Source organism: Rhinichthys klamathensis, unplaced genomic scaffold, assembly GCF_029890125.1.
Source record: "Rhinichthys klamathensis goyatoka isolate OS25496 unplaced genomic scaffold, OSU_Roscu_1.1 h1tg000422l_1, whole genome shotgun sequence".
Taxonomy (NCBI): domain Eukaryota; kingdom Metazoa; phylum Chordata; class Actinopteri; order Cypriniformes; family Leuciscidae; genus Rhinichthys; species Rhinichthys klamathensis.
The window spans coordinates 305458-328301 of record NW_026606920.1 but is presented as its reverse complement, the minus strand read 5'-3'; the positions used below and the strand labels follow the sequence as shown (position 1 = coordinate 328301).

At 40.3% G+C, this 22844-nt stretch overlaps 1 protein-coding gene across 3 annotated transcripts in view; it reads left to right on the top strand.

Annotated features, from left to right (window-relative positions):
* The window catches only part of ppp2r3a (protein phosphatase 2, regulatory subunit B'', alpha), an 81884-nt gene extending 70117 nt beyond the window's left edge, over positions 1-11767 (top strand). For 2 of the 3 annotated variants that reach the window (XM_056235456.1, XM_056235455.1), the window contains 12 exons: positions 4052-4318; positions 5742-5845; positions 5929-6031; positions 6539-6613; positions 8638-8724; positions 8834-8990; positions 9228-9276; positions 9371-9460; positions 10058-10233; positions 10545-10663; positions 10768-10874; positions 11018-11767. In XM_056235456.1, the coding sequence (XP_056091431.1) occupies positions 4052-4318; positions 5742-5845; positions 5929-6031; positions 6539-6613; positions 8638-8724; positions 8834-8990; positions 9228-9276; positions 9371-9460; positions 10058-10233; positions 10545-10663; positions 10768-10874; positions 11018-11114 (1431 nt within the window). In that variant the 3' untranslated portion in view covers positions 11115-11767. Of the gene's footprint in view, positions 1-2146; positions 2746-4051; positions 4319-5741; positions 5846-5928; positions 6032-6538; positions 6614-8637; positions 8725-8833; positions 8991-9227; positions 9277-9370; positions 9461-10057; positions 10234-10544; positions 10664-10767; positions 10875-11017 lie in introns of those variants that run through there. The other variant, XM_056235457.1, reaches the window with a different exon arrangement.
* The last annotated feature ends 11077 nt before the right edge of the window (positions 11768-22844 follow it).

Here is a 22844-nt window from a genome sequence, read left to right as displayed (position 1 = left end):
TTTTTCGGGCTAAGAATTGGCCAACACAAGAATAAGTATTTCATTACATGCATTTGGAACTGTGCATGCATCTCTTCTCTTCCTCCAATGGCTAATGGTGTTAGCAGCAGGCAGGCCTCTTTATGTCTCTCTGCCCACAGTGGAATCTTGATGCGTTTGATATTCTCCTAACAGCTGCCGGAGACAGAACGGGGAATGCTGGGATTGCTATGTACAGCTGAAATGTCAGGAGGCCTCCTGTACAGAGGGTGTTATTTATAAGGCTTAAAGGAAAGCGGAGAAGATCTGCTGGGTGTTAGAGCTTAGTTACGCAAAGAAATCAGCTCCATTACCTCTGCTTTTTTTTTCTTCTTAAAAAGTTGGTTGGTTTATTTGTGCAGATAAAATGTAAACATGGCACTGATTAACGCAGCTGTCTGTCAATATAACCCACACACCACCATGTGTAAATTTCTGGAAAGATAGCTGTTGGATCATTTATAAACACAGACACTAGGTGTCACTATACTGATTTAGTTCTCTGTTTTGTAGTTCACACAGGTATAGGGGATGGTAGACTAGCAGTTAAAATGTTTACACAAACATGGACTTGATCCTAGGCAAAGTGTGATATTGTTTCTCATGATCATTGTCCTTAAAGGGATACTCCACCCAAAAATGAAAATTCTGTCATAATTTACTCGTATGAAACCTGTATGAGTTTCTTTCCTCTGTTGAACACAAAGGAAGATATTTTGAAGAATGATTGGAACCAAACAGTTGTTTGGCACCATTGACTTCCATAGTAGAAAAAAAATACTATGGAAGTCAATGGTGCCAAAGTTCCAATCGTTCTTCAAAATATCTTCCTTTGTGTTCAGCAGAAGAAAGAAACTCATACAGGTTTGCAACAACTTGAGGGTGAGTAAATGATGACAGAATTTTCATTTTTGGGTGGAGTATCCCTTTAAAGAAGACCTTTGTTTATTGTGGATATTATTAATAATAATAACAATAATAAATAGCATATTTTAAATTAATATTAATAATTGATAATAATATAAAATATTTTTTTCAAGAAAATGCTCTCGTAACAAAGGATCATTGTCTAGGACTGACTTCTGTTATCCTCTACTCATAAAGCTATGATGTTATCCTGGTTTTGGTAAATCTACTCCTGAGGAAGTTTGAGCTAATGAACCTTTTGCTATGACAAATCTGTGACCAGCTTCATAGAATGGAACAGTCCAGGGTTGGGTCAAATTGTCAACGGGTAACTGTATGAAGAATTGGACCCAGGTCAGTCTATGGAAACCTCAGGCCTTTGCAAACTTCCAAGGGGGCCTAAAGATGATTTATATATACGCTTTAAAAAAAAATAACTTGATTTTTTTGTTGTTGTTTTAGCTTTTGATTGTAGTGATTCACCTCCTCAACAAGTGTGTGCCTGCGTGCGTGCGTGCGTGCGTGCGTGCGTGCGTGCGTGCGTGCGTGTGTAGAAGAATAAAAACCTGTATATATGAGTTAGTCTAATTTTAAAAGTGTGATTTTTTAGACCTGGAAAAGTCATATAAATTAATAATGACTCCATGGGCATTTTTAAGTTAAATATACATTTTTCTAGTTATGGAAAGTCTTGTTAGGTAGAAATTTAGTCAAAATAATATTAGTAAAAATCCCTATTGTTTCTCCTTATCCAGTAAATCACGAACAGCTGGAAGAGTCATGGGGCCTTCAAATGTTCTTGTAGTGCACCAGTTGGGTTTTGTCTGCCTTGAGTATCAAGTTCATTTGTCGGTTAGTTTGAAACTTTCTAGAGCAGAGAGGAAGCTTTGTGCACTCCAGACATTAGTGTTGTTATGCTCTGGGTGCAGTGCCCTAAAACACTGCCCTATTACTCCACTCCCCAAGTGCACCCCATGAACTCTCGGGAGCCGTTTATCGCAGGGGCCTGGCCCTCCAAGCTATCTCCCCTCTCTCTCTGCCTTCCTCTGCACGTAAACAAAGTCTTGATCGAGCAATTTGAACTTCATCAGTGCTCTGGCTAACTTTAGCCTTTCTGTTTGGGGGTGGGAGGGGGCTTCCATTCCCATAATACAACTTGCTCACCCCTACGGACATTTGACACAGCTGATCCCCCTCCCCTCCGTATCGGTGCGTTCAGCCCCCTGCTCATCAGGACAGAACAGGCTAAGAGAGAGAGAGGGGACTGGTCCGGGAGGCAGAACCCTGAGCGGCTCATGTTTCGCAGGGCTGGGAACCCGTTGGCTATGGACTTGAGTTGAGATTTTGTGTTTTGTAGTTTCGAAAGGCAATCAGGAGGCTGGCGGCCTGGCCTCTTTGGTACAATGCTCCTGGATTCCAGCTGTTACAGTAGCAGGCACGATTCTAGGAATTGTTCCGTGCGCCAAGACGCATCCACCTTACATCCCTGGACAAAGCCTGGCAAATGAGAGTTTTGAAGTGAGTGGAACAAGAGCGTACGAGTGACACTGGCTAGAACGGAGTTCTCTGCAAGTTCCTGAACGGAAGCTGATCCTCCTGAGGACCTACTGTTGGAGTAGCTTGTCCAATTTCCTTATTTGGAGGGTTTTTCCTCATTTCTCACTTTTTGAATCTTTTGACATTGCCAATATGATGATCAAGGAGGCCTCGTTAAGGGAGGATCCCGACTTGCGGGGCGAACTGGCCTTTTTGGCCCGAGGCTGTGACTTTGTCCTTCCGTCACGGTTCAAGAAAAGGCTCAAGTCTTTCCAGCAAGCCCAGGTCAGTAGCCAACCTCTGTAGTTCAGTAAAGAATGCCATAGCTAACTCTCACATGCCAGACAAGACAAACTATTCACAGGCAGATACCAACGTGTTTATTAATAGGATAGTGTAAGGGGGTGAGGCAGGACAGGAATACAGTGTCCAAGTGTTGCGTACAGGAGCTTCGAGGAGGGGGGAGGGATCGGATGGTACGGGCCGGGCCGGGTTTGAGCCACAGCTGTTCTCTTCAATACGTCCATTTGGTCCTGTCCTGCTTGCAGTAGATTTCTTCAAAATTCAGTCGCACTTCAACAGCTCTTTTTCTGTTTGAGTAACAGTAAGACTGTGCCGTTTAGAAATAAGTGCACGCTATGACTCTAGGGTTTTACCCGGAGACCAGAATAAGAACAGTATGTCAAGACTATGTATAGAATGTGCTGGACATTTCCACAGCTTGTTATTAGAAGTTTAACCTTGGTCTGAAAAGAATGAAGTAAACTGACATCAGCTGTTAGTGTCAGGCCTGTGAATTAGACTGAAAGCATGCAGAGTTTTGGAGCTCCATGCAACATGTTCCAATCCTTTATCCAATCCACAAAAGAGTTGAGCCCAAATCACTCTACTTCACCATTATATCAATGAGAAAAAAATGCAGGTGGAAATAAAAGTAAACAAACTATCAGTCTTATTTTTTGCTGAGGAGTTCCTGTCATCACATCGGCAGGAAAGTTGATGAGGCCGAAGTTGATTGATCAGTGTGAATATGCAGAACGAGAGCCAACATCCTCGCACAGCAAGTACTGGGAGAAAGGTTTTCATAAAGATCGCTAGCGATTAAGTAGGCATCTTTAATGTCACAGAAAACTTTAAAGGCATTGTTTACTTGTTAATTTGATACCGCTATATTACTATAAATACTTCCGTAGAGATTGGATATGATGCTGAAGTAAATGCTTATTTAGAAGATGTGCACTAAATATACAATATATGTGCTGCCTTGATGTCTTCTCAATATTGGTTGAAGTTCCTGAAATTTTCTTTGTATTACTTATACATCTTGTCACGCGATGGCGAACATGGTATATTTATATTAAACAACCACTGTTAACACCATTTTTTCATATCTACTGTTTGCTTCATGCACATCTTCAGCTGAACTTTGTTTTTAGCTTGCCTTCTTGGATCTGTTGTGGAATGACATTCATATTCAGCTGAATTTCTTTGAGGTTTTGTGAAGCAAATGTAGAACTTGGCCTAAATGGCTGTCACACCCATGGAAATCCTTATTCTTTCTCTTATTGTTTCTCTCTCTGTGTCTCAATAGATCCAGCCTGAGAAGAAACCTGGAACACCTCCTCCAGCTCTTGCACCTGCACCCTCCTCGCCAACCCCACGGTCACCCAGTCCTCCGCCAGCCAAAGTGGTGGCCACGCCCCCACCCTCCTCCATAAACATTCCACGCTTCTACTTCCCCAAAGGCCTTCCAAACTGTGCAGCCAACTATGACGAGGCCATTGCCAAAATTGAGGCAGCCTTCACAGAGTTTGAGGAGGAGAAAGCTGACATTTATGAAATGGGGAAGATAGCAAAGGTGCATATGAGAACTGTTTTGCCTGAAATGAGAGTCATAGTCTCTGAACCATTCTCAATAGCCTTAGATTGACAGCTTTGAACATGCAAGCTGACACTTGTTTTTCGAAGTCTTTACCAGCAGATCTGCTTGCCAAATTGTATTGCCACAGCATTATGATGGATGCCGTCTCATAACAACATTATATTTTATTTTCTCACATTTTGAATAATATTTGAACAATAGCATATAATGAAGAAATATAAACAGAATAATCCATCCTGACATTTACACTCTGAGAATCAGATACTTGGACCCTTAAAGAGGATCAATCTTATAATTTACATAAATTATTTTTTGTTTTTACATAATTTAAAGCTGCTGTCCGTAGCTTTTTTTGGGTTAAAAATTTATCCAAAATACATATTTGATAAAATACATAACCAGCCAGTGTTCAAAACTATCTGCTTGCCTTAGCTCGACGCAAAACGGTAAGCTTGTAATAATGTTTTTAATTTTAGTGGTACTGGTGGATTTCCGCGGGAGATTCGAGCATGTCTTTTGGTTATTACGTCACATCTGTACACATAAAGAAGAGTCTCGGCTAGTATAAGCTATATTGCGTGTGAGGATGTTGGAGGTAGAGATTTATAGCCTGTTCTCACAGCACTTGATATAATTAAACTTAGCAATTTGATGGCGGATCCAGAAAGGTTCAAACGACGATCATCATCAGTGACAACTAGAGACTCACCCGCTGTAAAATGCAAAAGACTTCGTTCGGACTTCGGAGTGGCTACAGAAAAAAAGAGACTGCAACCGGACCCATGCGAAAACAAGGATAATATCGGAAGGACATTACATGATGTAGTCACGCAATGCTTGCTGACGTTGTTAACATTAACAATTAGAGAACATAGTATAGCTACTTTGCACGAAATGATAACTTATAAGCAATTGTTAGATTTAATCAGCGCGATTTACTGCAATGTCAGAACCAGAACAAAAGTGAATGTTTCTTACTAGTTCAGATGACATTTCCCGGTGAAAATTCTTATGTTGGTCATACTTCCAAAAAGAATAATCTGTGATTCTGAATGACAATATCCACATCGGCGTGGTGACTGACAGCTGCACACTCTCCTCAAACACTGTGTTCATCCGCGCTGTGCCGTGTCGAGGGTGTTGAACTACAACCCACGTAAAGTTGATAATTCCGCGAATGACTGCAATTGCAGATTTCGAACAGAGATGGCGACAAAGAGGAAAAATGCCGGACTGCAGCTTTAAGTAATATCGAGATTTAATAAAAATGTGTTATCGGCTTTTATTTATTTATTTGACAGTACATGATTATAATTATGTATTAATTAATATTATAATTCAATGTCAATGCCATTTAAAATGCAACGAAAACAGAAAATTCATGCATTGCATTTCACAGGCATGCGGATGTCCCCTCTATTGGAAATCACCAATGTTCATTTGCGCTGGTGGAGAGAGAACAGGTTTTGTTTCTGTTCACTCATTCATTGCAACATTTAGAAAGTAAGTGTCAGCACACACTTCACATCTTTATACATCTTGTGTGGCATTGGATTGAGACTTTCTGCCTTTATTCATCTTTACAGGTTATTGCACAGCTGCTACGATGATGCATCCAAGTTTGTTTACTTGCTGGCCAAACCAGGCTGCAATTACCTGGAACAAGAAGATTTCATCCCTCTATTACAGGTTGGAACATTGCTCTTGTAATTCATTGTTGTTGTTTTTTACAGTGCATATAGCTGTGAAAAATAAACCTTTTGGTACCACCTGTATTTCTGCATCAGTGATTACTAAAAGTAGATATGAACATATGATAATGAATAAAAGAAGTCTTAGGTAAAGGTGAAATAAAAAAAATATGCGACCAATAGAGGATCTAAATGGTGCAGAATTTGTTTTGTTTTATTAAAATTGAGAAAAAACAAAATAATTTGTTTTCCAGCTTTATTTTATATTTATTATATTATATTATATTATATTATATTAATAATATAATAGTCTCGTGTTGGATATTAGAGGCTATATTTTTATTATAGTTATTTTATTGTTTATTAGTTTGATTTATTTTTGTGTTATAAATAATTTTACATTTAATAAATTCATTACATAGGCAGTCTAAAGGAGCTTTGTAGACTTAAACTGTTAGGTTAGGACAGTCATCTCAATCTTGTTTTTGTTTTGTTTTTTGATTAGGACATTGTGGACACTCATCCAGGCCTGACATTTTTGAAAGATGCTCCTGAATTCCATTCCCGGTACATCACAACAGTAAGCATCTTTATGAAGGGCTCAATCACACAGGCAGAAGTTTCTCATGGGGATAAGATTACAGGAATGGCGATTTTCTTGTCTCTGGAACATGCTGCTAAATTCTTTTTTTTTTTTTTTTTTTTACATCGTTTCACAACTTTTTGAGTGTCAGCGTCTGTCAACTGGAACATGACTTTGCTTTGTCCAGGGCTAATCATCAATTTGGCACATGTAATCTCTATTTGTAGCTTTGCTCCAGTATTTCAGTTTTGAGTTTGAAAGCCTTGTTAGCTTATTTAGGTGTTTACAGTAAATCAGATCCAGCTATCTGAGCTGAGCTGGTGAAGCGTCGAAACAGTGAAACGTGGAGTGCGCCTGTATGTCTGTCTGTCTGTCTGTCTTTCTGTCTGTGGGACAGCTGCAACACGTGCTGCGAAGGGAGATGGAGGGGGTGGGAAGGGCAATGGCGTCAAAGTGGCCTGACATCACGGAAACACGGATGCCACCAAAGGTCTTGCACAACCCCATATTTAGACACTTCCTTGCACTGGTGCACTGGCTGACACACCCCGGTACCAATTTCTCCTATGAGGACTGATCTACCAGGACGTGTTAATCCACACTGATGTCACTGTTTCTCTTGGAGCCTGAAGCATGGGGCCTTTGTCACCACAGGGCTAGATATAACCCAGTATGTCTCCATACGACTAGTCGCTAGACATCTGTACCTACAGGCAGAAAGAACTTCTGGATGGAATGTTCAGTAATATTTTAATACAAATTGAAAATTCTGTCATCATTTACTCCAAACCTGTATGACTTGAGATTTCAGAGCTGTGATGGAGGGAAGGTGTAGAATCCAACAGTTGTATAAGCTTAATTAAGATGTCCCATTTCTCTCTGGTTTCAATGTGCACTTGGGCTGTTAGAGTATCAGATTTCCACTACACTATTATCGTGGCCAAAATAGTCACATTAGCGATATTATTGCGATATCTATTGAAATTGTGAATCATCTCCGTGAATCATCTTTTGTGCAACCGTAGCTACAAACTGCGTCATCATCGTCATCTTTTTCTGTTTTATGATGAATGCTAACCAGCCGCTTACTATGTTGGAGTGTCATTCTGAATTATTTAGGTTATCATTTTTGTGGTTTATTTTTTATTTTTATTAAAGAACACTGTTATCATCAACACAAGCGACACCCCTGATAAACACATTTGCTCTGCAAAATATCACTTCTTATCAAATGTGGCATCACTGAAATCCAGAGTATCATTTCTCAGACTAGAGGCCATTATGTAGAGAGATTATGGGTTCTGGAACTTGTTTAAACATTTAGGGCCAGATTTACTAAACAGGGCAAATTAGCGTGAGAGCGCATTTCCAAAAAAGCGCAGATGGGAGTGGAAAGTTCTGTGTGATCTACTGAAGACGCACACATTAAAAAACACGGACGCAGCCGGATCATTTCCATAATGACCAACACGATCTACCAAGAGCAACGCAAATTAGCATCTGGTTTAAGACATGCTTTTTTGGGGCGTTTAATATTGGCACAAATACCAGTAAATTGACTTGCGCAAATCTTAGGAAATCACTTTGCATGATTCATTTAAATACTCTCCTCACATAAATGTTGCGCCTGAAAGGGAAATTTCTACAAATGCGTATTCAATAAGGTCAGCCGCAAAAATAACACTGTCCACGCCTCTTCAGCGCTAATTTTTCACTGCATGTCTTTAGTAAATCCTGACAATAGTTTTCTAATGCCAGAAGAGTTAGTAAATCTGGCCCCTAGGCTTTATGTATTTGGGTTTCATGATTATTATGATGTACAACATGTAGAGAACATCTTAAGTAACCGCTTCAAAGACTCTTTTTGGATTATGTCCAAAGTAGTAAATTCTTTTATTATCGATTGTTCCAAGATGGGGTGTTTCGGAGATTAAGCAAACACTTTAGTCTAGGTCTTTTAAACTTTTCTTTAGAACTTTTTGACATCCTTAACTCCATGATGTCCTTTCTCTACTCTCCAGGTGATTCAGAGAATATTTTATACGGTCAATCGCTCCTGGACAGGCAAGATCAACATGACAGAGCTCAGAAGAAGCAACTTCCTCCAGGTAAACACTATTAAGTGCCACCTTAACTCTAGGCCTTCAATGTGTTTAATTCAATTTTCCAAACTCGAAGGGACTTTTTCATCAGAAGCCACTCTTGCTGTCTCACTAGACTCTCGCCCTGCTGGAAGAAGAGGACGACATCAATCAAATTACAGATTATTTCTCTTATGAGCACTTCTATGTCATTTACTGTAAGTTCTGGGAGCTGGACACTGACCATGACCTCTTCATTGACCCCAAGGACCTGGCCAGGTACAATGACCATGGTAAGTACACAGTGAACCTGTTTTTGCACTAGATGAGTGTCATTTGTTAGCTTTTATCACTATTTAAAAGGAGAATTTACCCAAAAATGAAAGTTCTGTTATCATTTACTAATTTCTGGGTAAACTATCCCTTACATTAACTTGTGAGTCTCATTCAGATTCCAAACAGACTTGTGGACTGTGTGGTATTGAGAAACGGCTTTTGACGTGTCTCTACTCTGTTCTTCTTTTGCAAAGCTTCATCGAGCAGAATCATTGAGAGGCTGTTCTCAGGATCTGTTACAAGGTATAGGACCTCCTGGGGAGAAATAAAGTAGTATCTGAGATTTACTTGGGTGGCATACATGTGGCTTATGATACAAGTTTGTACTTTCTTCTAGGGGAAACTCAGTGCAGAGAGAAGGAAGAATGAGCTACGCTGAGTTTGTTTGGTTCCTCATTTCAGAAGAGGACAAAAAGAACCCCACGAGGTAACGACAGATGAGATATCACAAATATGAGAGCAAATTCTAGAGACCACGTGTTGTAATAGTTTTTGGTATTTTAAATAAATCTTTTACATGAACAGTAAAAATTAAGTGAAATAAGTACATTTGAGTTGAAGTTCTAAAATTATTAACTTGAAATACAAATAAATTAAAGGTATAAATACATATAAAAAATAAAACCATAACAAATAAAAATTATTAAAGAACATTACAAAATGGCTTAAACTAAAATTAAAAGGAAAACTGAACATATAAAAATAAAAGCTAATTCAAAATATTAATAAATATGATAATAGTATGTAAATAATACTAAAACGTTTGTTTTTAAAAAGTTGTTATGATTGATTGATAAATTAACTAGGCCCATATAAATTAAGCATCCAGTCTATCTTTTCTGGAACATAAATAGAGATTGATGGCCTAAAAGGTATTTAGACATTTAAGCTTAAGTTATGACAAAATATCAAACAAATATGCAATTTTTAAAGACAGGTAGTACAAACATTGTGTGAAGTGTAAAAATGCCTAAAAGTGGCCTTTTTAGGGCCTACTAAAATAACGATAACTCTCTCTGTTCAGTATAGAGTACTGGTTCCGCTGTATGGATATGGATGGAGATGGTGTTCTGTCCATGTTTGAACTGGAGTTTTTCTATGAGGAGCAGTGTGAACGCATGGAGGGGATGGGCATTGAACCACTGCCCTTCCAGGATCTCCTGTGCCAGATGCTGGACTTAGTTAAACCAGAATGCCCAGGTAACAGACCCATTCTGATCCTCTCAAACTCATAGCTCCATCTCACCCATATTATAATCAGTCAAAACGGGAAGAACATGAGGCTACCTCTGAAGTAGAAATAACACACATAGTCTTAGTGTGTAGTATACATACTTTAATGTATAAGTATTTCATACTTTTATACATCTTCTGTTCCGTGTCTGCAAAATGTAAAAATGCCAATGTAAGATACTGATAAATTGTATACCTTGAATGCACAGGAATTTGCCTGTCCAATGAATAAATGTATAGAGTATGTAATGTAAACAATTGATGATGTCTCTTGGCAGGTAAAATTACTCTTCGAGATTTGAAGCGCTGCAGGATGGCACATATATTCTACGACACATTTTTCAATCTGGAGAAGTACCTGGACCATGAGCAGAGAGATCCCTTTGCAGTGCAGAAGGTAAGAGTTTAACGGGTTGCATTTATATCCAGATCCACTGTGCTGAATGTTATCTATGTGAGTACTCTGAGCATTCTGTAACTGTAAGTGTGTGTGTGTATCAGGATTTGGATAGTGACGGTCCAGAGCCCTCAGACTGGGACAAGTATGCTTCCGAAGAGTATGAGATTCTTGTGGCAGAGGAGACAGCCAATGAACAGCTACGAGAGGGGTGAGTCAATGCGCTCTGTAATGTAATGAATTCGCTACAGAGTTCATTACATTGCATAGAGATGAGATACCAACTATATGTATATTTGAACTTCATATAGCAGAGGTGTATGAAGCTTAACTGGTGCATGCTTGCTTTTGCAGATCTTTCGACGACGATTACGAGTCCGATGAGCTCACGGTCTCCTCAGACATTGGAAGTAAAATGGATAAGCTGGTCATATCTGATTTATCTGCATAAGTTGCCATTTTTGTCTACACACCATGACGTTGAATGGATAACCACCACGCCATATTTTCCCTGACGTGTCAAAAAGGGAAAAACGTTTTTCTACATTTCATTAAGGACATTTGTGTGTGTGTGTGTGTGTGCATGTGTGCAATAGAACCACATCTAAAACCAAAAGGCTTCAGACTCCCACAAAAAGGCTTTATGTGCAATATGTCTTAACATGTAAATGTAAACTCAATGTTTTTCACTCTCATACTGATAATTACATCCACTCCCAAACTAAACTGCCGGCTGGTTCCATCCACCCTTCACAAAGACTTTGATGTGAAAAAAGGACTTTTTAGTAACTTAAGAATGAGTTTAGAATGTGCTTTAATGTGAGTGAAACTATATGCTGCCATATATTTTTAAAGGGTGGGGAGGGAAATACTAGAGAGACTTTATACTTGTGTGGCCCGTAGTTCACGGAAACTAGTCCTCTCAGATTAAACCAGACATTTAAGTCCTGAGATCAGCACATATCTTGTGCTATGCTGTGTTGCACATTATGTTTAAGGGACGTGGCAACGGTGCAAACGTGTTGCTCCCAGTGGTCACTGATGGTATTGCATGTTGTTGCTTAAAGATAAGACTTTTTAAGTGTTTGAACTTAATTACAGACATAAGACATATTTCCAGATGAACTGACCAGGACAATCTTAGACTTGAAAGTGCTTTTTGGAAATGTCCTTTCTCAGCTATATGATGTTTTTATCTGGGGTTGAAATGGTCACATCTTTTTCAAGAAATGTAAACGTAAAAAATATATACTATATATATATATATATATATATATATATATATTCATCATACTTTTCATCCTCAGTGTACAGAGACATTTGTCCTATAGCATTTTGTGTATGTATTTAATTTCACCTGTAATCATGTAACGAGAGCTGTAACATACTATTTATTTGGTGTGGACATTAACTCACAGTCCATTTGACCCCTGACCCCTTGGTTGACCACTCAATCAAGTCACCAAAATTCAGTGCTATTAACTAGAGTTTCCACATTTAAAGTCAATCATATAATGTGTAATGAATTGGAATTGCAAAAATAACCATCCCATAGTGGTCTGCCATTGGTCGGTCAAACAGGTAGTCCTGCCCCGAACGCGTCCCATTGGGTTGAAAGCGCCACAGACCCACAATGTTTACAGGGAAATCAACCTACGCTAGCTTACAGTTCTCTGCACATTAAATTGGAGGGATTGGAGAAATTATTTTATTATCCAAAATGACAGACTTCAGCTTTACTGATAGAATGTCTCTTAGTGCTGGCCAGCCAGATCAGTGTTTTACAAATGTCTCTCTGTGTGCTTGATGGCCAAACCTCGCTCCACTCGATCACTCTTTGGTTTTTGTAATTAGTGTAATATATTTATATATGTGAAGTGGTTTTGTTTGTTTGTTTTTGTTTGGCCAGCCATTTTATGGTTTACCAATAGCTTTTCCTTGTACTGTAGTCTAGCTCTTTTTTGACCTAGGACATTTATTTTATATAGCCACTGTAAATGTCTTTGTATTTTATTTTTCCCATGTGATTGACTCTGCCACTGAGTGGTAGGGGACATTTAAATTATGATATATCTCTAACTGCCAGTGTTATATAATGTGCATTAAGCTGAGTGGACAGGGGCTTTATGAAGGAATTCAATATGAAATTGCTGACAGGTGACAATCAACTGGACATGTTTCTGCGATTAATGACATGCAAGTAGCACTTAGAAAAAAAACAGAGCAATACAACTGCTGTAGTGTTACACTTTTATCAGGACTATTAGACATTAAAACACAAAGCTAAAAGTAAACTTGACTAATGCTACAATACTGGTTCATCATTTGTATCACTAGCACATTGAGCGCTATGCAAATCTGATCTTCTGGACAGCTATTGGCAGCTACAGAAGCTGTAAACAACAAAACTTGTTAGTGTGCAACTTTTTTCTTTTTATCTTTTTTGAGTTTTATATCTTTCCACGTGTTCTTTTGGATCTGATATGCATTGCTTGTAGATGGTGAAAGACAGGACTTGAGTAGCTTGATCTCTTTAAGTGCTCTGATGAGATGGCTCTGGTGTTCGCATGAATTTTCCCTCTTTTTTTTCTTTTGGAAAATTATGAAAATAAATAAAAATGTTAATTCATGCAATGCCTACAGGCTTTTCATTCATGACAGTAGGGAGGTGCATGTGCCAAACCTGATCTTACTTAAAGGGTTAGTTCACCCAAAAAACAAAAACAATTCTGTCATTAATTACTCACCCAAAAATGACTCCCTCAGTTCATAAAGAGATCGTAAAAATAAGCCATACGAATAGTGCTGTTTAGTCCAATTTTCTGAAGACACTCTGTCACTTTATATGATGAACTGATTGAATTTAGGCTTTTATTCTCATATAAACATTGATCGGCAACCATAAATAAAACAACTGAACCTGCTTGACGCGCGAGATCAAACTACTTGCGGAAGCTCAAACGTGCTGCGTAACACAAGAATGAACCTCATTGGATCTTGTGGAAGCTCAAACGCGCTGCGTAACACACGAGGATGAACCTCATTGGTTCTTGTGGAAGTTCAAACGTGCTGCGTAACACGAGAATGAACCTCATTGGTTCTTGTGGAAGCTCAAACGTGCTGCGTAACACGAGAATGAACCTCATTGGTTCTTGTGGAAGCTCAAACGTGCTGCGCAACACGAGAATGAACCTCATTGGTTCTTGTGAAAGCTCAAACGTGGTTCTTGTGGAAGCTCAAACGTGCTGCGTAACACGAGAATGAACCTCATTGGTTCTTTTGGAAGCTCAAACGTGCTGCGTAACACGAGAATGAACCTCATTGGTTCTTGTGGAAGCTCAAACGTGCTGCGTAACACGAGAATGAACCTCATTGGTTCTTGTGGAAGCTCAAACGTGCTGCGTAACACGAGAATGAACCTCATTGGTTCTTGTGGAAGCTCAAACGTGCTGCGTAACACACGAGAATGAACCTCATTGGTTCTTGCGGAAGCTCAAACGCGCTGCGTAACACGAGAATGAACCTCATTGGTTCTTGTGGAAGCTCAAACATGCTGCGTAACACGAGAATGAACCTAATTGGTTCTTGTAGAAGCTCAAACGTGCTGCGTAACACAAGAATGAACCTCATTGGATCTTGCGGAAGCTCAAACGCGCTGCGTAACACAAGAATGAACCTCATTGGATCTTGTGGAAGCTCAAACGTGCTGCGTAACATACGAGAATGAACCTCATTGGTTCTTGTGGAAGCTCAAACGTGCTGCGTAACACGAGAATGAACCTCATTGGTTCTTGTGGAAGCTCAAACGTGCTGCGTAACACGAGAATGAACCTCATTGGTTCTTGCGGAAGCTCAAACACGCTGCGTAACACGAGAATGAACCTCATTGGTTCTTGTAGAAGCTTAAACGCGCTGCGTAACACTAGAATGAACCTCATTGGTTCTTGTGGAAGCTCAAACGTGCTGCGTAACACGAGAATGAACCTCATTGGTTCTTGTGGAAGCTCAAACGTGGTTCTTGTGGAAGCTCAAACGTGCTGCGTAACACGAGAATGAACCTCATTGGTTCTTGTGGAAGCTCAAACGTGGTTCTTGTGGAAGCTCAAACGTGCTGCGTAACACGAGAATGAACCTCATTGGTTCTTGTGGAAGCTCAAACGTGGTTCTTGTAGAAGCTCAAACGTGCTGCATAACACGAGAATGAACCTCATTGGTTCTTGTAGAAGCTCAAACGTGCTGCGTAACACAAGAATGAACCTCATTGTTTCTTGTGGAAGCTCAAACGTGCTGCGTAACACGAGAATGAACCTCATTGGATCTTGTGGAAGCTCAAACATGCTGCGTAACACGAGAATGAACCTCATTGGTTCTTGTGGAAGCTCAAACGTGCTGCGTAACACGAGAATGAACCTCATTGGTTTTTGCAGAAGCTCAAACGTGCTGCGTAACACGAGAATGAACCTCATTGGTTCTTGTGGAAGCTCAAACGTGCTGCGTAACACGAGAATGAACCTCATTGGTTCTTGTGGAAGCTCAAACGCGCTGCATAATACGAGAATGAACCTCATTGGTTCTTGTAGAAGCTCAAACGTGCTGCGTAACACAAGAATGAACCTCATTGTTTCTTGTGGAAGCTCAAACGTGCTGCGTAACACGAGAATGAACCTCATTGGATCTTGTGGAAGCTCAAACATGCTGCGTAACACGAGAATGAACCTCATTGGTTCTTGTGGAAGCTCAAACGTGCTGCGTAACACGAGAATGAACCTCATTGGTTCTTGCAGAAGCTCAAACGTGCTGCGTAACACGAGAATGAACCTCATTGGATCTTGCGGAAGCTCAAACACGCTGCGTAACACGAGAATGAACCTCATTGGTTCTTGTGGAAGCTCAAACGTGCTGCGTAACACGAGAATGAACCTCATTGGTTCTTGCGGAAGCTCAAACGCGCTGCGTAACACGAGAATGAACCTCATTGGTTCTTGTGGAAGCTCAAACGTGCTGCGTAACACGAGAATGAACCTCATTGGTTCTTGTGGAAGCTCAAACGTGCTGCGTAACACGAGAATGAACCTCATTGGTTCTTGTGGAAGCTCAAACGTGCTGCGTAACACGAGAATGAACCTCATTGGTTTTTGCAGAAGCTCAAACGTGCTGCGTAACACGAGAATGAACCTCATTGGTTCTTGTGGAAGCTCAAACGTGCTGCGTAACACGAGAATGAACCTCATTGGTTCTTGTGGAAGCTCAAACGTGCTGCGTAACACGAGAATGAACCTCATTGGTTCTTGCGGAAGCTCAAACGCGCTGCGTAACACGAGAATGAACCTCACTGGTTCTTGTGGAAGCTCAAACGCGCTGCGTAACACGAGAATGAACCTCATTGGTTCTTGCGGAAGCTCAAACGTGCTGCGTAACACGAGAATGAACCTCATTGGTTCTTGCGGAAGCTCAAACGCGCTGCGTAACACGAGAATGAACCTCATTGGTTCTTGCGGAAGCTTAAACGTGCTGCGTAACACGAGAATGAACCTCATTGCTTCTTGTGGAAGCTCAAACGCGCTGCGTAACACACGCGAATGAATTTCATCGGTTCTTGTGGAAGCTCAAACGCGCTGCGTAACACGAGAATGAACCTCATTGGTTCTTGCGGAAGCTCAAACGCGCTGCGTAACACGAGAATGAACCTCATTGGTTCTTGTGGAAGCTCAAACGTGCTGCGTAACACGAGAATGAACCTCATTGGTTCTTGTGGAAGCTCAAACGTGCTGCGTAACACGAGAATGAACCTCATTGGTTCTTGTGGAAGCTCAAACGTGCTGCGTAACACGAGAATGAACCTCATTGGTTCTTGTGGAAGCTCAAACGTGCTGCGTAACACACGCGAATGAATTTCATTGGTTCTTGCGGAAGCTCAAACGTGCTGCGTAACACGAGAATGAACCTCATTGGTTCTTGCGGAAGCTCAAACGCGCTGCGTAACACTAGAATGAACCTCATTGGTTCTTGTGGAAGCTCAAACGTGCTGCGTAACACAAGAATGAATTTCATTGGTTCTTGCGGAAGCTCAAACGCGCTGCGTAACACGAGAATGAACTTCATTGGTTCTTGCAGAAGCTCAAACGTGCTGCGTAACACGAGAATGAACTTCATTGGTTCTTGCAGAAGCTCAAACGTGCTGCGTAACACGAGAATGAACCTCATTGGTTCTTGTGGAAGCTCAAACGTGCTGCGTAACACAAGAATGAATTTCATTGGTTCTTGCGGAACCTCAAACACGCTGCGTAACACGAGAATGAACCTCATTGGTTCTTGCGGAAGCTCAAACGTGCTGCGTAACACAAGAATGAATTTCATTGGTTCTTGTGGAAGCTCAAACGTGCTGCGTAACACGAGAATGAACCTCATTGGATCTTGTGGAAGCTCAAACATGCTGCGTAACACGAGAATGAACCTCATTGGTTCTTGTGGAAGCTCAAACGCGCTGCATAACACGAGAATGAACCTCATTGGTTCTTGCGGAAGCTCAAACGCGCTGCGTAACACGAGAATGAACCTCATTGGTTCTTGTGGAAGCTCAAACGTGCTGCGTAACACAAGAATGAATTTCATTGGTTCTTGCGGAACCTCAAACGCGCTGCGTAACACGAGAATGAACCTCATTGGTTCTTGTGGAAGCTCAAACGTGCTGCGTAACACAAGAATGAATTTCATTGGTTCTTGTGGAAGCTCAAACGTGCTGCGTAACACGAGAATGAACCTCATTGGATCTTGTGGAAGCTCAAACATGCTGCGTAACACGAGAATGAACCTCATTGGTTCTTGTGGAAGCTCAAACGTGCTGCGTAACACGAGAATGAACCTCATTGGTTCTTGTGGAAGCTCAAACGCGCTGCATAACACGAGAATGAACCTCATTGGTTCTTGTAGAAGCTCAAACGTGCTGCGTAACACAAGAATGAACCTCATTGTTTCTTGTGGAAGCTCAAACGTGCTGCGTAACACGAGAATGAACCTCATTGGTTCTTGTAGAAGCTCAAACGTGCTGCGTAACACAAGAATGAACCTCATTGGTTCTTGTGGAAGCTCAAACGTGCTGCGTAACACGAGAATGAACCTCATTGGATCTTGTGGAAGCTCAAACATGCTGCGTAACACGAGAATGAACCTCATTGGTTCTTGTGGAAGCTCAAACGTGCTGCGTAACACGAGAATGAACCTCATTGGTTCTTGTGGAAGCTCAAACGTGCTGCGTAACACGAGAATGAACCTCATTGGTTTTTGCAGAAGCTCAAACGCGCTGCGTAACACGAGAATGAACCTCACTGGTTCTTGTGGAAGCTCAAACGCGCTGCGTAACACGAGAATGAACCTCATTGGTTCTTGCGGAAGCTCAAACGTGCTGCGTAACACGAGAATGAACCTCATTGGTTCTTGTGGAAGCTCAAACGTGCTGCGTAACACGAGAATGAACCTCATTGGTTCTTGCGGAAGCTCAAACGCGCTGCGTAACACGAGAATGAACCTCACTGGTTCTTGTGGAAGCTCAAACGCGCTGCGTAACACGAGAATGAACCTCATTGGTTCTTGCGGAAGCTCAAACGTGCTGCGTAACACGAGAATGAACCTCATTGGTTCTTGCGGAAGCTCAAACGCGCTGCGTAACACGAGAATGAACCTCATTGGTTCTTGCGGAAGCTTAAACGTGCTGCGTAACACGAGAATGAACCTCATTGGTTCTTGTGGAAGCTCAAACGCGCTGCGTAACACACGCGAATGAATTTCATCGGTTCTTGTGGAAGCTCAAACGCGCTGCGTAACACGAGAATGAACCTCATTGGTTCTTGCGGAAGCTCAAACGCGCTGCGTAACACGAGAATGAACCTCATTGGTTCTTGTGGAAGCTCAAACGTGCTGCGTAACACGAGAATGAACCTCATTGGTTCTTGTGGAAGCTCAAACGTGCTGCGTAACACGAGAATGAACCTCATTGGTTCTTGTGGAAGCTCAAACGTGCTGCGTAACACGAGAATGAACCTCATTGGTTCTTGTGGAAGCTCAAACGTGCTGCGTAACACACGCGAATGAATTTCATTGGTTCTTGCGGAAGCTCAAACGTGCTGCGTAACACGAGAATGAACCTCATTGGTTCTTGCGGAAGCTCAATCGCGCTGCGTAACACGAGAATGAACCTCATTGGTTCTTGTGGAAGCTCAAACGTGCTGCGTAACACAAGAATGAATTTCATTGGTTCTTGCGGAAGCTCAAACGCGCTGCGTAACACGAGAATGAACTTCATTGGTTCTTGCAGAAGCTCAAACGTGCTGCGTAACACGAGAATGAACTTCATTGGTTCTTGCAGAAGCTCAAACGTGCTGCGTAACACGAGAATGAACCTCATTGGTTCTTGTGGAAGCTCAAACGTGCTGCGTAACACACAAGAATGAATTTCATTGGTTCTTGCGGAACCTCAAACACGCTGCGTAACACGAGAATGAACTTCATTGGTTCTTGCAGAAGCTCAAACGTGCTGCGTAACACGAGAATGAACTTCATTGGTTCTTGCAGAAGCTCAAACGTGCTGCGGAACACGAGAATGAACCTCATTGGTTCTTGCGGAAGCTCAAACGCGCTGCGTAACACGAGAATGAACCTCATTGGTTCTTGTGGAAGCTCAAACGTGCTGCGTAACACAAGAATGAATTTCATTGGTTCTTGCGGAACCTCAAACACGCTGCGTAACACGAGAATGAACTTCATTGGTTCTTGCAGAAGCTCAAACGTGCTGCGTAACACGAGAATGAACTTCATTGGTTCTTGCAGAAGCTCAAACGTGCTGCGTAACACGAGAATGAACCTCATTGGTTCTTGCGGAAGCTCAAACGTGCTGCGTAACACGAGAATGAACCTCATTGGTTCTTGCAGAAGCTCAAACGTGCTGCGTAACACGAGAATGAACCTCATTGGTTCTTGTGGAAGCTCAAACGTGCTGCGTAACACGAGAATGAACCTCATTGGTTCTTGCAGAAGCTCAAACGTGCTGCGTAACACGAGAATGAACCTCATTGGTTCTTGTGGAAGCTTAAACGTGCTGCGTAACACGAGAATGAACCTCATTGGTTCTTGCAGAAGCTCAAACGTGCTGCATAACACACGCGCATGAACCTCATTGGTTCTTGCGGAAGCTCACAAGAATGATGAACTAAAGTCTTAAGAGTTTGGAACGACATCAGGGTAATTACTGACAGAAATTTATTTTTTGAGTGAACTATCCCTTTAACTAGGCTGGAAAAACCCAGACAACTTCCGGCAAATTTAGATTTGCTCTGAAAGTTAGTCTGTCAAAGAGCTCATTCAAGCCCATTTCCAATCCGTCGAAATCGAAATCGACAGAAAGGTTGCTTTGACCCTATTATTTGTATTAAAAAAACTAATTTGAATTCATACTGAACATTTTGCATATACATTAGTGGCCAAAAGTCATGTACGGCCTAGGAAAATGTACGTCTTCACCCTTTATCCAATATTCAAATATATATGTATTGTGTTGCAGACATCATGATTGGCCAGGATTTCATATGAAGAAATTCTGAACACATGCAAAAATAAGAGAGAACCAATTAATTGTTTTATTTATTTTATTTTGCATAGAACAAGAAATCCTGTAGCTGCTGTTTTCTTTCAGATAAATGCTTTATTTAAGTTTAGTGTTTTGATTTTTTCTCATATTTAAAAAACAAAAAATATTTTCCTCATATTTTGATGGTTTAATCGAACTTGTAGTGTTTAAAAACAAGTATCCCTTCCAGACATCACTTTTGGCCACTACTGTATATATTCACATTGCATAGCTTCTCTATTGCATCACCATTGAAATATCAATAGTGATGTGATTACATTTTAAATAAATTATAATAAAATATTATATTATTATATTTAATAGTTTAAATTAAATTGTTATATGTAAAACATTATATTATGCAAAAAACTCTAATTAAAAATAAATGAATTAAATATGGGTCAGACTGCATTTTGATAGATCTCTTCATCACATTCTCTACTGCGGGATATCATGCTTTAAGAATGAACGTCCTACATGACAGTGAAGAAACCCCTTTTCCTATCTGTTATCAAATACAGTGGGTTCTAGCCATATATCGTATCATGCAATTTATATGCACATAGCAACTGCTTCGTGTTTTGGTACGTGTTGCCCATAAGCCCATCAGGAAATGGGATCCTAGATCCATATGTAAGAAACACAACACAATTTCTACACAAGTACATTTCTTACACATTTTCATGAAATTGGCCAATCAGACAATTCAATTTTTCAGCTGTGCTTTTGAAATCCATTTTAAGACATGAAATTCCCTTAAATGGAAATGGACAAATTCCCTTGCAAGATTAAAATCTTCCCCTAAAAACAAAACAAAAAAACTTTTCGTAAAAAGTACAATAATCTCTTTCGGTTGTGGGCATTAAAAGACTAATGTGTATCTAATGTGTCTTTTTGAACATAAACCTTCCGGCAAATTCTTTTCATCTGATGTATTGGAGTCTCTGAGGAAAAAATTAAGCAGCATTTCAGAATGATTTCTGAATTCTGGGCAGGAACTCAAGCAGTGAACTCCTTTAAATCCAGGTCATCTCTGTTTTTCGCTGTGTGTGCAATTCATTTTTTCCGCTATTTTGGTCTCCAGAGAGGAGTCTCACTGAAGAATGTCTTCGGTTTTCATTCCATCTAAAACGCTCTTCCAGGTGTCCATATAGGAAAAAGTTAATGTTTGTCCTGTTAATGACAAACTACATTGGGAAATACGTTATCTGATCAATACAGCCAAACACTTGTGTCTGTCTCTGTTTCTGTTTCTGTCATGAATTATCATCGCTTTCCATCCGCCTCTTATCTGGCAGACATGAGGAGACTGCATTACCCTGGTGTAAATGCAGAGTAGAAACACATGTTCTAGCTGTTGATGGGAATGTTTTCAGTTTGATTCAATAGAAAATGCTAAAGGGTTCCATACTGGCCAACCCGATCTCATGAGAAAACGAAGGCCTAATGATTTGTAGAAAAAAAATCATGGAGGTCCACCCCTAAACCTAACCAGCAGATTGTACGAAAACGTACACATGAAATTGTGTGAAATTATATTATGTCAGCTCAATTAAATATGCAGTCAATTGTCGATTTTAAAAAAAAAAGAAGAAAAGCCAAGATGCTAAGATGCCTGGCTCAGCTTGACCTTTGGCTTCACGGACCTACTGTTGATGTGTCCTCTGTTCTGAAGGAACCCTCACAATTGGCAATCTAAAACCCTATATACTAACTTACAAGATGTAGCTGTACTGTAAGTAGGCCTACCAACTTATTTGAAAGGACTAATTACTGAAAAATGATCTGCAGAAATGTCAAAATGGTGCATCCAACACCCAAACTCTGACACTTTGACTGAACACAGACAGTGTTGTTTAATCTTTTGGTGTTTTGATAACCACAACATGTTACACATGAACTCTGATTGTTTATATGGTATGGTACTGTGTGTGGTGTTTGTGCTGCTTCTACAAATATTTGAATGACGAAATATGCAGTCGTCAAGGTTTGCTGTGGTAGCAGCTAGGTATGTGCCTTCTTATGTTTAACTTTTCATCTATAAAGACTGCATTATCAGACCTGAGCTGAAGAAGGCAGGGAGAGAGAGAGAAGGAAGATGCTGCGAACTCTGTGTACCCGACTTCTGCCCAGCTAAGATATACATACACAAAACACTTTACCATTTGGGTAACAGAACATTGATATATATTTAGTTAGTAATAGTAATAATAACAATGGTAGAAATGAGTATAATGGTAATATTTATAATTTTTAAATATTTATTTAATTTATTTAGTATTATAAATGGATAGATAGTTGAAGGTTTTTTTTGTGTGTGTCCTACTATATGGGTTCATTTTGTTTGTTTTTAATGCGCTCATTACATATACAGGTCCTTCTCAAAAAAAAAGCATATTGTGATAGTTCATTATTTTCCATAATGTAATGATAAAAATTAAACTTTCATATATTTTAGATTCATTGCACACCAACTGAAATATTTCAGGTCTTTTATTGTTTTAATACTGATGATTTTGGCATACAGCTCATGAAAACCCAAAATTCCTGTCTCAAAAAATT